Source organism: Saccoglossus kowalevskii, chromosome 15 (assembly GCF_978046115.1).
Source record: "Saccoglossus kowalevskii chromosome 15, keSacKowa6.1, whole genome shotgun sequence".
Taxonomy (NCBI): domain Eukaryota; kingdom Metazoa; phylum Hemichordata; class Enteropneusta; family Harrimaniidae; genus Saccoglossus; species Saccoglossus kowalevskii.
The window spans coordinates 2,574,950-2,590,628 of NC_140655.1; the positions used below are offsets into that span (position 1 = coordinate 2,574,950).

General features: G+C 40.1%; 1 protein-coding gene across 2 annotated transcripts in view; it reads right to left on the minus strand.

Moving 5' to 3' along the window:
• Positions 1-1,078: 1,078 nt before the first annotated feature.
• LOC100377642 (phospholipid scramblase 1-like) overlaps positions 1,079-15,679 on the minus strand; it is a 38,747-nt gene continuing 24,146 nt past the window's right edge. For both annotated transcript variants that reach the window (XM_085508612.1, XM_085508613.1), the window contains 5 exons: positions 15,162-15,292; positions 8,611-8,731; positions 6,682-6,784; positions 6,183-6,241; positions 1,079-1,611 (listed from right to left, as the gene is read on the minus strand). In XM_085508612.1, coding sequence (XP_085364738.1) covers positions 1,573-1,611; positions 6,183-6,241; positions 6,682-6,784; positions 8,611-8,731; positions 15,162-15,292 — 453 coding nt within the window. In that variant the 3' untranslated portion in view covers positions 1,079-1,572. The remainder of the gene's footprint in view (positions 1,612-6,182; positions 6,242-6,681; positions 6,785-8,610; positions 8,732-15,161; positions 15,293-15,679) is intronic.

Consider the following 15,679-nt stretch of genomic DNA (forward strand, 5'->3'; position numbering starts at 1 on the left):
ACAACTATTGGTAATAGTAACACGGTAGCATACACAACTATTGGTAATAGTAACATGGTAACATACACAACTATTGGTAATAGTAACACGGTAGCATACACAACTATTGGTAATAGTAGTATGGTAACATACACAACTATTGGTAATAGTAACACGGTAATATACACAACTATTGGTAATAGTAACATTGTAACATACACAACTATTAGTAATAGTAACATGGTAGCATACACAACTATTGGTAATAGTAACATGGTAACATACACAACTATTGGCAATAGTAACATTGTAACATACACAACTATTGGTAATAGTAACATGGTAACATACACAACTATTGGTAATAGTAACACGGTAGCATACACAACTATTGGCAATAGTAACATGGTAACATCCACAACTATTGGTAATAGTAGCATGGTAGCATACACAACTATTGGTAATAGTAACACGGTAACATACACAACTATTGGTAATAGTAACATGGTAACATACACAACTATTGGTAATAGTAACACGGTAACATACACAACTATTGGTAATAGTAACACGGTAACATACACAACTATTGGTAATAGTAACACGGTAGCATACACAACTATTGGTAATAGTAACATGGTAGCATACACAACTATTGGTAATAGTAACATGGTAGCATACACAACTATTGGTAATAGTAACATGGTAGCATACACAACTATTAGTAATAGTAACATAGTAGAATACACAACTATTAGTAACAGTAACATAGTAGCATACACAACTATTGGTAATAGTAACATGGTAGTATACACAAATATTAGTAATAGTAACATAGTAGCATACATAACTATTGGTAATAGTAACATGGTAGCATACACAACTATTGGCAATGGTAGCAGTACATACTTCTTAATGGTCTATTGAGTGGACTTTTCCAGTGTTACTGGTTGCATCACACGTTTCTGCGTCAACTATTGACTGGACATTGACAGTGGTAAGAACACGCTTCTAGGTGGACTATTGACTGGATATTGCCAGCGGTATTGCAAAACCCGTTTACCATATAAACCACTGTTAAATTGCTCAGACACCACCATTTTCATGTACAAAATAGTTTGGCGACCATTTTTTTAATCACCATTTTCATGTGCGAAAGCATACACCCAAATCACATGGTTAAACTCCAGAAAAGTTTTAATAATAACAAACATTTATACCTACAATAGATTTTAAGACAATATACATGTGATGTTTAAAATATTGTTGAGTATAAATGTACATCAGTTGTATAAATAAAAACAGCTCATTATAATCCATGACTGTGAACAATTATCTTTGGAAACAAACAACTTTCATTTGTTAACTACGAATACATATCTATTTAGTAATACAATAATAGATGAATATTATATTTGATGGTTCCACACTAATATTTACAAGATGGGAAAGTCATTAAAGTCATTATATCTCTAAAAAAACTGTTTTTTTTTAACTAGGACAAATAACATAATGTCTATTAGCACTCTTCAGCCATCGATAACTCTGAATGCCAAGAACCTAGGTTACAGTTATATTGTAGAAATGATCACACTACCCATTATTCTGGCTTTGCTCGAAGAACATGTAGTCCTGAAATTTAACAGATAGGATAGAATATTTGTTATAGGGTTTGACGAAATGTGAATAGACAACCATGGTAACAGGATTCTTGTTGTACTATATGATATGAACACTGGGCATTTTTATTATAGTGCCTCTCACCCTTACTCTGCCCTTGCTCCACACTCTTACACTGTCTTTGCTACACACTATTACTCTGCCCTTGCTACACACTATTACTCTGTCATTGCTACACACTCTTATACTCTGTCATTGCTACACACTATTACTCTGTCCTTGCTACACACTCTTACTCTGTCCTTGCTCCACACTCTTACTCTATTGTTGCTCCACTCTTACTCTGTCGTTGCTACACACTCTTACTCTGTCTTTGCTCCACACTCTTACTCTGTCATTGCTCCACACTCTTACTCTGTCCTTGCTCCACACTCTTACTCTGTCATTGCTACACACTCTTACTCTGTCCTTGCTCCACACTCTTACTCTGTCATTGCTACACACTCTTACCTGTCCTTGCTACACACTCTTACTCTGTCTTTGCTACACACTCTTACTCTGTCTTTGCTCCACACTCTTTGTCCTTGCTACACAGTCTTACTCTGTCCTTGCTACACACTCTTACTCTGTCCTTGCTCCACACTCTTACTCTATCGTTGCTCCACTCTTACTCTGTCCTTGCTCCACACTCTTACTCTGTCGTTGCTACACACTCTTACTCTGTCGTTGCTACACACTCTTACTCTGTCCTTGCTACACACTCTTACTCTGTCCTTGCTCCACACTCTTACTCTGTCGTTGCTCCACTCTTACTCTGTCATTGCTCCACACTCTTACTCTGTCCTTGCTACACACTCTTACTCTGTCCTTGCTCCACACTCTTACTCTGTCCTTGCTCCACACTCTTACTCTGTCCTTGCTCCACACTCTTACTCTGTCGTTGCTCCACACTCTTACTCTGTCGTTGCTCCACTCTTACTCTGTCATTGCTACACACTCTTACTCTGTCATTGCTACACACTCTTACTCTGTCATTGCTACACACTCTTACTCTGTCATTGCTACACACTCTTACTCTGTCATTGCTCCACACTATTACTCTGTCATTGCTCCACACTCTTACCTGTCCTTGCTACACACTCTTACTCTGTCTTTGCTCCACACTCTTACTCTGTCCTTGCTCCACACTCTTACTCTGTCATTGCTCCACACTCTTACTCTGTCATTGCTCCACACTCTTACTCTGTCATTGCTCCACACTCTTACTCTGTCATTGCTCCACACTCTTACTCTGTCATTGCTCCACACTCTTACTCTGTCATTGCTACACACTCTTACTCTGTCTTTGCTACACACTCTTACTCTGTCTTTGCTACACACTCTTACTCTGTCTTTGCTCCACACTCTTACTCTGTCATTGCTCCACACTCTTACTCTGTCATTGCTCCACACTCTTACTCTGTCATTGCTCCACACTATTACTCTGTCATTGCTCCACACTCTTACCTGTCCTTGCTCCACACTCTTACTCTGTCTTTGCTCCACACTCTTACTCTGTCTTTGCTCCACACTCTTACTCTGTCTTTGCTCCACACTCTTACTCTGTCTTTGCTCCACACTCTTACTCTGTCCTTGCTCCACACTCTTACTCTGTCCTTGCTCCACACTCTTACTCTGTCCTTGCTCCACACTCTTACTCTGTCATAGCTCCACACTCTTACTCTGTCTTTGCTACACACTCTTACTCTGTCATTGCGACACACTCTTACTCTGTCTTTGCTACACACTCTTACTCTGTCTTTGCTACACACTCTTACTCTGTCATTGCTCCACACTCTTACTTTGTCATTGCTCCACACTCTTACTCTGTCATTGCTCCACACTCTTACTCTGTCCTTGCTCCACACTCTTACTCTGTCGTTGCTCCACTCTTACTCTGTCGTTGCTCCACTCTTACTCTGTCATTGCTACACACTCTTACTCTGTCATTGCTCCACACTCTTACTCTGTCCTTGCTACACACTCTTACTCGGTCCTTGCTACACACTCTTACTCTGTCCTTGCTCCACACTCTTACTCTGTCGTTGCTCCACTCTTACCTGTCCTTGCTACACACTCTTACTCTGTCTTTGCTCCACACTCTTACTCTGTCTTTGCTCCACACTCTTACTCTGTCTTTGCTCCACACTCTTACTCTGTCTTTGCTCCACACTCTTACTCTGTCTTTGCTCCACACTCTTACTCTGTCTTTCCTCCACACTCTTACTCTGTCATTGCTCCACACTCTTACTCTGTCCTTGCTCCACACTCTTACTCTGTCTTTGCTCCACACTCTTACTCTGTCATTGCTCCACACTCTTACTCTGTCATTGCTACACACTCTTACTCTGTCATTGCTCCACACTCTTACTCTGTCCTTGCTACACACTCTTACTCTGTCCTTGCTCCACACTCTTACTCTGTCCTTGCTCCACACTCTTACTCTATCGTTGCTCCACTCTTACTCTATCGTTGCTCCACACTCTTACTCTGTCATTGCTACACACTCTTACTCTGTCATTGCTACACACTCTTACTCTGTCATTGCTACACACTCTTACTCTGTCATTGCTCCACACTCTTACTCTGTCTTTGCTACACACTCTTAATCTGTCTTTGCTACACACTCTTACTCTGTCTTTGCTACACACTCTTACTCTGTCTTTGCTACACACTCTTACTCTGTCTTTGCTCCACACTCTTACTCTGTCATTGCTCCACACTCTTACTCTGTCATTGCTCCACACTCTTACTCTGTCATTGCTCCACACTATTACTCTGTCATTGCTCCACACTCTTACCTGTCCTTGCTACACACTCTTACTCTGTCTTTGCTCCACACTCTTACTCTGTCTTTGCTCCACACTCTTACTCTGTCTTTGCTCCACACTCTTACTCTGTCTTTGCTCCACACTCTTACTCTGTCTTTGCTCCACACTCTTACTCTGTCATTGCTCCACACTCTTACTCTGTCCTTGCTCCACACTCTTACTCTGTCCTTGCTCCACACTCTTACTCTGTCTTTGCTACACACTCTTACTCTGTCTTTGCTACACACTCTTACTCTGTCTTTGCTACACACTCTTACTCTGTCTTTGCTCCACACTCTTACTCTGTCTTTGCTCCACACTCTTACTCTGTCATTGCTCCACACTCTTACTCTGTCATTGCTCCACACTCTTACTCTGTCATTGCTCCACACTCTTACTCTGTCATTGCTCCACACTCTTACTCTGTCTTTGCTCCACACTCTTACTCTGTCTTTGCTCCACACTCTTACTCTGTCTTTGCTCCACACTCTTACTCTGTCTTTGCTCCACACTCTTACTCTGTCTTTGCTCCACACTCTTACTCTGTCTTTGCTCCACACTCTTACTCTGTCCTTGCTCCACACTCTTACTCTGTCCTTGCTCCACACTCTTACTCTGTCCTTGCTCCACACTCTTACTCTGTCCTTGCTCCACACTCTTACTCTGTCATTGCTCCACACTCTTACTCTGTCATTGCTCCACACTCTTACTCTGTCATTGCTCCACACTATTACTCTGTCATTGCTACACACTCTTACTCTGTCTTTGCTCCACACTCTTACTCTGTCCTTGCTCCACACTCTTACTCTGTCCTTGCTACACACTCTTACTCTGTCCTTGCTACACACTCTTACTTTGTCCTTGCTACACACTCTTACTCTGTCATTGCTACACACTCTTACTCTGTCATTGCTACACACTCTTACTCTGTCATTGCTACACACTATTACTCTGTCATTGCTACACACTATTACTCTGTCCTTGCTCCACACTCTTACTCTGTCCTTGCTCCACACTCTTACTCTGTCCTTGCTCCACACTCTTACTCTGTCATTGCTCCACACTCTTACTCTGTCCTTGCTCCACACTCTTACTCTGTCCTTGCTCCACACTCTTACTGTGTCATTGCTCCACACTCTTACTCTGTCATTGCTCCACACTCTTACTCTGTCATTGCTCCACACTCTTACTCTGTCCTTGCTACACACTCTTACTCTGTCTTTGCTCCACACTCTTACTCTGTCTTTGCTCCACACTCTTACTCTGTCCTTGCTCCACACTCTTACTCTGTCCTTGCTCCCCACTCTTACTCTGTCCTTGCTACACACTCTTACTCTGTCCTCGCTCCACACTCTATGTCATTGCTCCACACTCTTACTCTGTCATTGCTCCACACTCTTACTCTGTCATTGCTCCACACTCTTACTCTGTCCTTGCTCCACACTCTTACTCTGTCATTGCTCCACACATTCCTAATCTATGCCTGCTGCACAGTCTTACTCTGTGTTTTTCCATGCATGTTTTGCATTCTTTCCCTGTCCTTGCTGTGCACATTTTCCCCATGCTTGCCCCCCAATCTTTCCCTGTATTTGCTCCACACTTTTACTCCACGATTATTATTAAAGAAGACGACAATAATAATAACACATATTTTCATTTTAGGCCATGATCTATAAGTTCATGTCAAAAATCAAATGAGATGTTGAAAATAAAAAAATGCATAAACACACTTACAATCAAAAATGTTGCACCTAACAACGTTGCCTTCATTTTCACATCTAAATCCACAGGAACTGTTGAAAATAAAATTGACAATTGTGAATTATTGACATTACATACATATTATGTCATTTACGTACATATTACGTCATTTACATACATATTACATTATTTATGTACATATTACGTCATCTACGTACATAATACAGATATATGTTGTATCACATCATACATATTACATGTACGTCATGCACTGTTCCATATTTATTCATTATACAGTAATTCAGCATTTTGAATCTAACTTGAATTGAAAATTAATGCAAATCATTGCCGAGATCTTGTTGAGTTCAAGACAACCTCGTTACTTTTTTTCCTCTCACATCATGTGACATTCTCTTCCCCCATCTTTACGTAAAGTGGGCATGATGACAGGAGAGAATAGAACAATATTTGAAATTAAGATTTATAACACCTGATATGTATGCATGTATACATGGCATTGTGAGTGACTTACAAGAAATACCAAAGCTGTCTGCATCAGTTATCATTTCCTTAGCTACGCCAACCCATTGTTTAGAGACTCTAGCAACAGGTTCATCGCTGTCTTTGACGTACATCTGAAACATTCCACAGAGATAATTGTATACTATGTTAACATATTTTTCAAATGATGATATGCATATACACATTGCTGATAGTCAGCTTCTACAAAGCATGTCATACCCTGGATATGATCAATAAACAAAACAGGAGTCACAACAAGAAATGTAAATGTGGAATAGTATGGTATGGACACATAACACAAAGAAAGCATTTGTACCTTCTTAATTAATTCCAAAAACAAATTGATATTCAAAGACTAAAATATATCTAGACTCTTGATTAATTTGATACATGTTATGTTGGTACCTTGGTCAAATCTCATGTAAGATAATCAATTCTCTATTTTTAGCAAATATTGTTGGTAAAACAATAATAATTTTGACATCTTCTTGAAAATAACAATTCAATTCATGTGATACTCAGTTAAGGACGACGTCAAAAGATAAATGTCGGATAAAAAACTTAATTCCTTTAGTTTTTTTCCAAACCCCTCTACCCCCCACTGAAACTTAATTGATAAATATTGGTCATGGCATCTGTCGCATACGACTTGTTTACCACTTCCGTGTGACTGAGAATGTTCTAGAACCGTACTGTGTCTGGGTGGAATTTTTAGAAGTTGGTTGAATAGGTAATAGAACACTGTAGGAGGCAATAGAAGGTAATGGAACATTCTAGAAATTTGTAGTAAGTTCCAGACTCATTATGTATGCTGATGTAATGGTCTATTTATAGACAGTGTGAGTATATATAGGGGAGTTGTTCAGCACTGAGATCAGATCGGAGATCTCGTTGAATTGTGTTGGAGTTTAAGTATCTAGTTATTGGAGGTTTGGAGTTTTACCGAGTTATTGCACTTGATGTTTGCAGAGTATAATAATACCAGTACCAGTTGAAACCTCATCTGTTGACTCCATGTTCGTATGTTATCATCGCCGCCAGGGAAGTCTTTTTGTTACTGTTGCCATTCTGGTATTTGAACCATCACACCTGTACTATACCAATTACAGTAATATTACGTTGCGTGTGACAGCGTCAGACTACATTCACCATTAAATACAAATTGATAATCGGACAGTAGTATTGCATAGCAGTTGGTTGTCGGGTGGGAGTAAAAAGATTTTACAAATGCACCTCATTTGACGCACAGATTTACATTCGAACCAAACCATTTTTCTGTTTTTTTTCCCTTTTCGGTTATTTCTGTCAATGATTGGATAGAAAAAAAACGAACTACAAATATTCCAAGATTTTTTTGAATTCATTAAAAAATAAAATCGTTTTTGTCGGATGGAAATTTTTTGAGGTCAAAACCCCCCACCCTCAAACTAAAGAAAATAAGTTTTTTATCCGACTTGAGTTGACTTTTATCACACTTGTTCATGACATCTATTTTCTATCATTTCTATTTTTTGGTGAATATTTTTGGTACAAAAATGCTGTTTCTGATTTTGTTCTTTAAAACTGCTTGACCAATTTCTTTGACTTTCTCTATAACATTTGTTCATTTTGTGAGGATATCATAAATCTTGGTGAATATTTGTTGGTAAAATGCTATTTTCAACTTTATTGACTTAATACTTGGTAAACCTGAATTGTGGTTGTGCAGTCTGTTTCTTAGTTCTCCCAAGGCATTTATGGTGTAACACCATAGGCAGTTTTCTTTGATGATAATGATAATGATTTGACATTATGATAATGATTTGATGTTATAATAATGATTCAAAGTTATTTTATACAATCAAAGTAGTTTTATACAACGACATCGGAATATATGGCATACAGTTGAGATAAACATACAAACATCATGTGTTTCAAGGAGTATTGGTTGAATACTTACATTGAAAATAACATCATCTGTGCAGCAAACTGCCTGACATGGACAGCATGGCCCCCAGGATGTGAATATCTTTTCTCTATCAGCATTGAATATTTCGTAGTGTGGAGCCCAACCGCTTATTCTAAAACAACAACAAACAAACAATTAACAAACCAGTTACATAGACCCAATGTGGACTTTTGTCTTGTTTAGCAATGAGTTCTTTGCGACACTAGAACTACATGTCCGGCTCTGTTAGGGTATTGTTTAGCAATGAGTTCTTTGCGTCACTAGAACTACATGTCCGGCTCTGTTAGGGTATTGTTTAGCAATGAGTTCTTTGCGTCACTAGAACTACATGTCCGGCTCTGTTATGGTATTGTTTAGCAATGAGTTCTTTGCGTCACTAGAACTACATGTCCGGCTCTGTTAGGGTATTGTTTAGCAATGAGTTCTTTGCGTCACTAGAACTACATGACCGGCTCTGTTAGGGTATTGTTTAGCAATGAGTTCTTTGCGTCACTAGAACTACATGTCCGGCTCTGTTAGGGTATTGTTTAGCAATGAGTTCTTTGCGTCACTAGAACTACATGACCGGCTCTGTTAGGGTATTGTTTAGCAATGAGTTCTTTGCGTCACTAGAACTACATGTCCGGCTCTGTTAGGGTATTGTTTAGCAATGAGTTCTTTACGTCACTAGAACTACATGTCCGGCTCTGTTAGGGTATTGTTTAGCAATGAGTTCTTTGCATCACTAGAACTACATGACCGGCTCTGTTAGGGTATTGTTTAGCAATGAGTTCTTTGCGTCACTAGAACTACATGTCCGGCTCTGTTAGGGTATTGTTTAGCAATGAGTTCTTTGCGTCACTAGAACTACATGCCCGGCTCTATTAGGGTATTGTTTAGCAATGAGTTCTTTGCGTCACTAGAACTACATGACCGGCTCTGTTAGGGTATTGTTTAGCAATGAGTTCTTTGCGTCACTAGAACTACATGACCGGCTCTGTTAGAGTATTGTTTAGCAATGAGTTCTTTGCGTCACTAGAACTACATGTCCGGCTCTGTTAGGGTATTGTTTAGCAATGAGTTCTTTGTGTCACTAGAACTACATGTCCGGCTCTGTTAGGGTATTGTTTAGCAATGAGTTCTTTGCGTCACTAGAACTACATGTCCGGCTCTGTTAGGGTATTGTTTAGCAATGAGTTCTTTGCGTCACTAGAACTACATGTCCGGCTCTGTTAGGGTATTGTTTAGCAATGAGTTCTTTGCGTCACTAGAACTACATGACCGGCTCTGTTAGGGTATTGTTTAGCAATGAGTTCTTTGCGTCACTAGAACTACATGTCCGGCTCTGTTAGGGTATTGTTTAGCAATGAGTTCTTTGCGTCACTAGAACTACATGACCGGCTCTGTTAGGGTATTGTTTAGCAATGAGTTCTTTGCGTCACTAGAACTACATGTCCGGCTCTGTTAGGGTATTGTTTAGCAATGAGTTCTTTGCGTCACTAGAACTACATGTCCGGCTCTGTTAGGGTATTGTTTAGCAATGAGTTCTTTGCGTCACTAGAACTACATGTCCGGCTCTGTTAGGGTATTGTTTAGCAATGAGTTCTTTGCGTCACTAGAACTACATGTCCGGCTCTGTTAGGGTATTGTTTAGCAATGAGTTCTTTGCGTCACTAGAACTACATGTCCGGCTCTGTTAGGGTATTGTTTAGCAATGAGTTCTTTGCGTCACTAGAACTACATGTCCGGCTCTGTTAGGGTATTGTTTAGCAATGAGTTCTTTGCGTCACTAGAACTACATGTCCGGCTCTGTTAGGGTATTGTTTAGCAATGAGTTCTTTGCGTCACTAGAACTACATGTCCGGCTCTGTTAGGGTATTGTTTAGCAATGAGTTCTTTGCGTCACTAGAACTACATGTCCGGCTCTATTAGGGTATTGTTTAGCAATGAGTTCTTTGCGTCACTAGAACTACATGTCCGGCTCTGTTAGGGTATTGTTTAGCAATGAGTTCTTTGCGTCACTAGAACTACATGTCCGGCTCTGTTAGGGTATTGTTTAGCAATGAGTTCTTTGTGTCACTAGAACTACATGTCCGGCTCTGTTAGGGTATTGTTTAGCAATGAGTTCTTTGCGTCACTAGAACTACATGTCCGGCTCTGTTAGGGTATTGTTTAGCAATGAGTTCTTTGCGTCACTAGAACTACATGTCCGGCTCTGTTAGGGTATTGTTTAGCAATGAGTTCTTTGTGTCACTAGAACTACATGTCTGGCTCTATTAGGGTATTGTTTAGCAATGAGTTCTTTGCGTCACTAGAACTACATGTCCGGCTCTGTTAGGGTATTGTTTAGCAATGAGTTCTTTGCGTCACTAGAACTACATGTCCGGCTCTATTAGGGTATTGTTTAGCAATGAGTTCTTTGCGTCACTAGAACTACATGTCCGGCTCTGTTAGGGTATTGTTTAGCAATGAGTTCTTTGCGTCACTAGAACTACATGTCCGGCTCTGTTAGGGTATTGTTTAGCAATGAGTTCTTTGCGTCACTAGAACTACATGTCCGGCTCTGTTAGGGTATTGTTTAGCAATGAGTTCTTTGCGTCACTAGAACTACATGTCCGGCTCTGTTAGGGTATTGTTTAGCAATGAGTTCTTTGCGTCACTAGAACTACATGTCCGGCTCTGTCAGGGTATTGTTTAGCAATGAGTTCTTTGCGTCACTAGAACTACATGTCCGGCTCTGTTAGGGTATTGTTTAGCAATGAGTTCTTTGCGTCACTAGAACTACATGTCCGGCTCTGTTAGGGTATTGTTTAGCAATGAGTTCTTTGCGTCACTAGAACTACATGTCCGGCTCTGTCAGGGTATTGTTTAGCAATGAGTTCTTTGCGTCACTAGAACTACATGACCGGCTCTGTTAGGGTATTGTTTAGCAATGAGTTCTTTGCGTCACTAGAACTACATGTCTGGCTCTGTTAGGGTATTGTTTAGCAATGAGTTCTTTGCGTCACTAGAACTACATGTCCGGCTCTGTTAGGGTATTGTTTAGCAATGAGTTCTTTGCGTCACTAGAACTACATGTCCGGCTCTGTTAGGGTATTGTTTAGCAATGAGTTCTTTGCGTCACTAGAACTACATGACCGGCTCTGTTAGGGTATTGTTTAGCAATGAGTTCTTTGCGTCACTAGAACTACATGTCCGGCTCTGTTAGGGTATTGTTTAGCAATGAGTTCTTTGCGTCACTAGAACTACATGTCTGGCTCTGTTAGGGTATTGTTTAGCAATGAGTTCTTTGCGTCACTAGAACTACATGACCGGCTCTGTTAGGGTATTGTTTAGCAATGAGTTCTTTGCGTCACTAGAACTACATGTCCGGCTCTGTTAGGGTATTGTTTAGCAATGAGTTCTTTGCGTCACTAGAACTACATGTCCGGCTCTGTTAGGGTATTGTTTAGCAATGAGTTCTTTGCGTCACTAGAACTACATGACCGGCTCTGTTAGGGTATTGTTTAGCAATGAGTTCTTTGCGTCACTAGAACTACATGTCCGGCTCTGTTAGGGTATTGTTTAGCAATGAGTTCTTTGCGTCACTAGAACTACATGACCGGCTCTGTTAGGGTATTGTTTAGCAATGAGTTCTTTGCGTCACTAGAACTACATGTCCGGCTCTGTTAGGGTATTGTTTAGCAATGAGTTCTTTGCGTCACTAGAACTACATGTCCGGCTCTGTTAGGGTATTGTTTAGCAATGAGTTCTTTGCATCACTAGAACTACATGTCCGGCTCTGTTAGGGTATTGTTTAGCAATGAGTTCTTTGCGTCACTAGAACTACATGACCGGCTCTGTTAGGGTATTGTTTAGCAATGAGTTCTTTGCATCACTAGAACTACATGTCCGGCTCTGTTAGGGTATTGTTTAGCAATGAGTTCTTTGCGTCACTAGAACTACATGACCGGCTCTGTTAGGGTATTGTTTAGCAATGAGTTCTTTGCATCACTAGAACTACATGTCCGGCTCTGTTAGGGTATTGTTTAGCAATGAGTTCTTTGCATCACTAGAACTACATGTCCGGCTCTGTTAGGGTATTGTTTAGCAATGAGTTCTTTGCATCACTAGAACTACATGTCCGGCTCTGTTAGGGTATTGTTTAGCAATGAGTTCTTTGCGTCACTAGAACTACATGACCGGCTCTGTTAGGGTATTGTTTAGCAATGAGTTCTTTGCATCACTAGAACTACATGTCCGGCTCTGTTAGGGTATTGTTTAGCAATGAGTTCTTTGCGTCACTAGAACTACATGACCGGCTCTGTTAGGGTATTGTTTAGCAATGAGTTCTTTGCATCACTAGAACTACATGTCCGGCTCTGTTAGGGTATTGTTTAGCAATGAGTTCTTTGCGTCACTAGAACTACATGTCCGGCTCTGTTAGGGTATTGTTTAGCAATGAGTTCTTTGCGTCACTAGAACTACATGTCCGGCTCTGTTAGGGTATTGTTTAGCAATGAGTTCTTTGCGTCACTAGAACTACATGACCGGCTCTGTTAGGGTATTGTTTAGCAATGAGTTCTTTGCGTCACTAGAACTACATGTCCGGCTCTGTTAGGGTATTGTTTAGCAATGAGTTCTTTGTGTCACTAGAACTACATGTCCGGCTCTGTTAGGGTATTGTTTAGCAATGAGTTCTTTGCGTCACTAGAACTACATGTCCGGCTCTGTTAGGGTATTGTTTAGCAATGAGTTCTTTGCGTCACTAGAACTATATGTCCGGCTCTGTTAGAGTATTGTTTAGCAATGAGTTCTTTGCGTCACTAGAACTACATGTCCGGCTCTATTAGGGTATTGTTTAGCAATGAGTTCTTTGCGTCACTAGAACTACATGTCCGGCTCTGTTAGGGTATTGTTTAGCAATGAGTTCTTTGCGTCACTAGAACTACATGACCGGCTCTGTTAGGGTATTGTTTAGCAATGAGTTCTTTGCGTCACTAGAACTACATGTCCGGCTCTGTTAGGGTATTGTTTAGCAATGAGTTCTTTGCGTCACTAGAACTACATGTCCGGCTCTGTTAGGGTATTGTTTAGCAATGAGTTCTTTGCGTCACTGGAACTACATGTCCGGCTCTGTTAGGGTATTGTTTAGCAATGAGTTCTTTGTGTCACTAGAACTACATGACCGGCTCTGTTAGGGTATTGTTTAGCAATGAGTTCTTTGCGTCACTAGAACTACATGTCCGGCTCTGTTAGGGTATTGTTTAGCAATGAGTTCTTTGCGTCACTAGAACTACATGACCGGCTCTGTTAGGGTATTGTTTAGCAATGAGTTCTTTGCGTCACTAGAACTACATGTCCGGCTCTGTTAGGGTATTGTTTAGCAATGAGTTCTTTGCGTCACTAGAACTACATGTCCGGCTCTGTTAGGGTATTGTTTAGCAATGAGTTCTTTGCGTCACTAGAACTACATGTCCGGCTCTGTTAGGGTATTGTTTAGCAATGAGTTCTTTGCGTCACTAGAACTACATGTCCGGCTCTGTTAGGGTATTGTTTAGCAATGAGTTCTTTGCGTCACTAGAACTACATGTCCGGCTCTGTTAGGGTATTGTTTAGCAATGAGTTCTTTGCGTCACTAGAACTACATGTCCGGCTCTGTTAGGGTATTGTTTAGCAATGAGTTCTTTGCGTCACTAGAACTACATGTCCGGCTCTGTTAGGGTAAATATCTGTCATGTTTGATATCAAATAAAGTGTATACGCTATTACTTTGTATCACACATGTTGATAAATTAAAAGTATTCAAAAGCCCGGATTGACTGTCATGTTGGTCATGACGTAAGTGATGAAAATATGTCAAATGATTGCCAATGATTGTAAATCACGAGCAAATACAATATATGTATATACAATGTGACAACTACTAGATGTATATGATCAATCATAGATATAAACATATGCGAGTATATTACAATCAGGGTATATTATATTATTATACATCTGTCACTGTAACACCATAAGTTAAAGCCTGCCGTAATTTTGTGGTATTGCACTGGGTATTTTCATCCTTCCATATTAGGAAATGTGAATTCCAAATATGGAACATTATGCGTGTGAGCGTCCTCTAATAATAAAAACAAACATGGCAGCCCCAGGGTTTGACAGGACTCCACACAAAGAAGTTAACTGAATCTGTTCTAAATTTTTTGGATTTCAACATCCCCATTATGTATCCTTGGGAGAAAAAGATAATAATAAGGTTATTAAGAGGATATCGCAAAGTATGCACTCAGACAGTACGCCACCGCATCGACCCCCGCTGCACGTCGGTCAATACTTCCGCTGTACTGTCTTCGTGCATACTTTTCAGTTTTCTCCTAATAACCTCATATGAGACCTGTTTCTTATATATACCGTAAAATATGCTAATGTTTCATCAAGAGGTCTTATATTTGATAGTAAATACTCTCACTTGTCGTTTATAGCATCTAACCAACGTATGTTAATTTAATTTTGAATCCAGCTATAATGACAGCTAATGCATTGTGACAATTCCTGAGAGTTATAACGCATATACTTACGCTTGTCTGACATATCCAACAATATTACCAACGGGTGCTTCCACACTCAATTCAAAAGCACAGCAGTCACTATTAGCACACCAACAGCAACCAGCACAACACTTAAACTCACGGTTTAAACGCATCACCTCCTGCAAAGTCAAAAACATGATGTATTATATAACCAGATATTTGACATAACTTTGTAGTAGAATATACATAAAAACTATGGAAAGTAGTGAATATATGTAATGCTCTTTTAGTATGATTATGAATATAATTTATAATCTGTGTTAATGCTCAATTATGACATGCATTGACCAAGCTGACATCCCCCTTTCATATTTTGACACCTCCCATGCCACATTGTACTTCATGCAATATTTGCTCACATTTCGTCCTTCAGTCGGATTTACATTAATTAACACCAGACTGTTCATTCGCTTATCCGTGCTCGCATCCTCTTCAAGCATCAGTTCATTTTGCCGCACCGTACGATACACATCGTCTCAGCAGAATTCCTTGCTAAAGCATTTCAG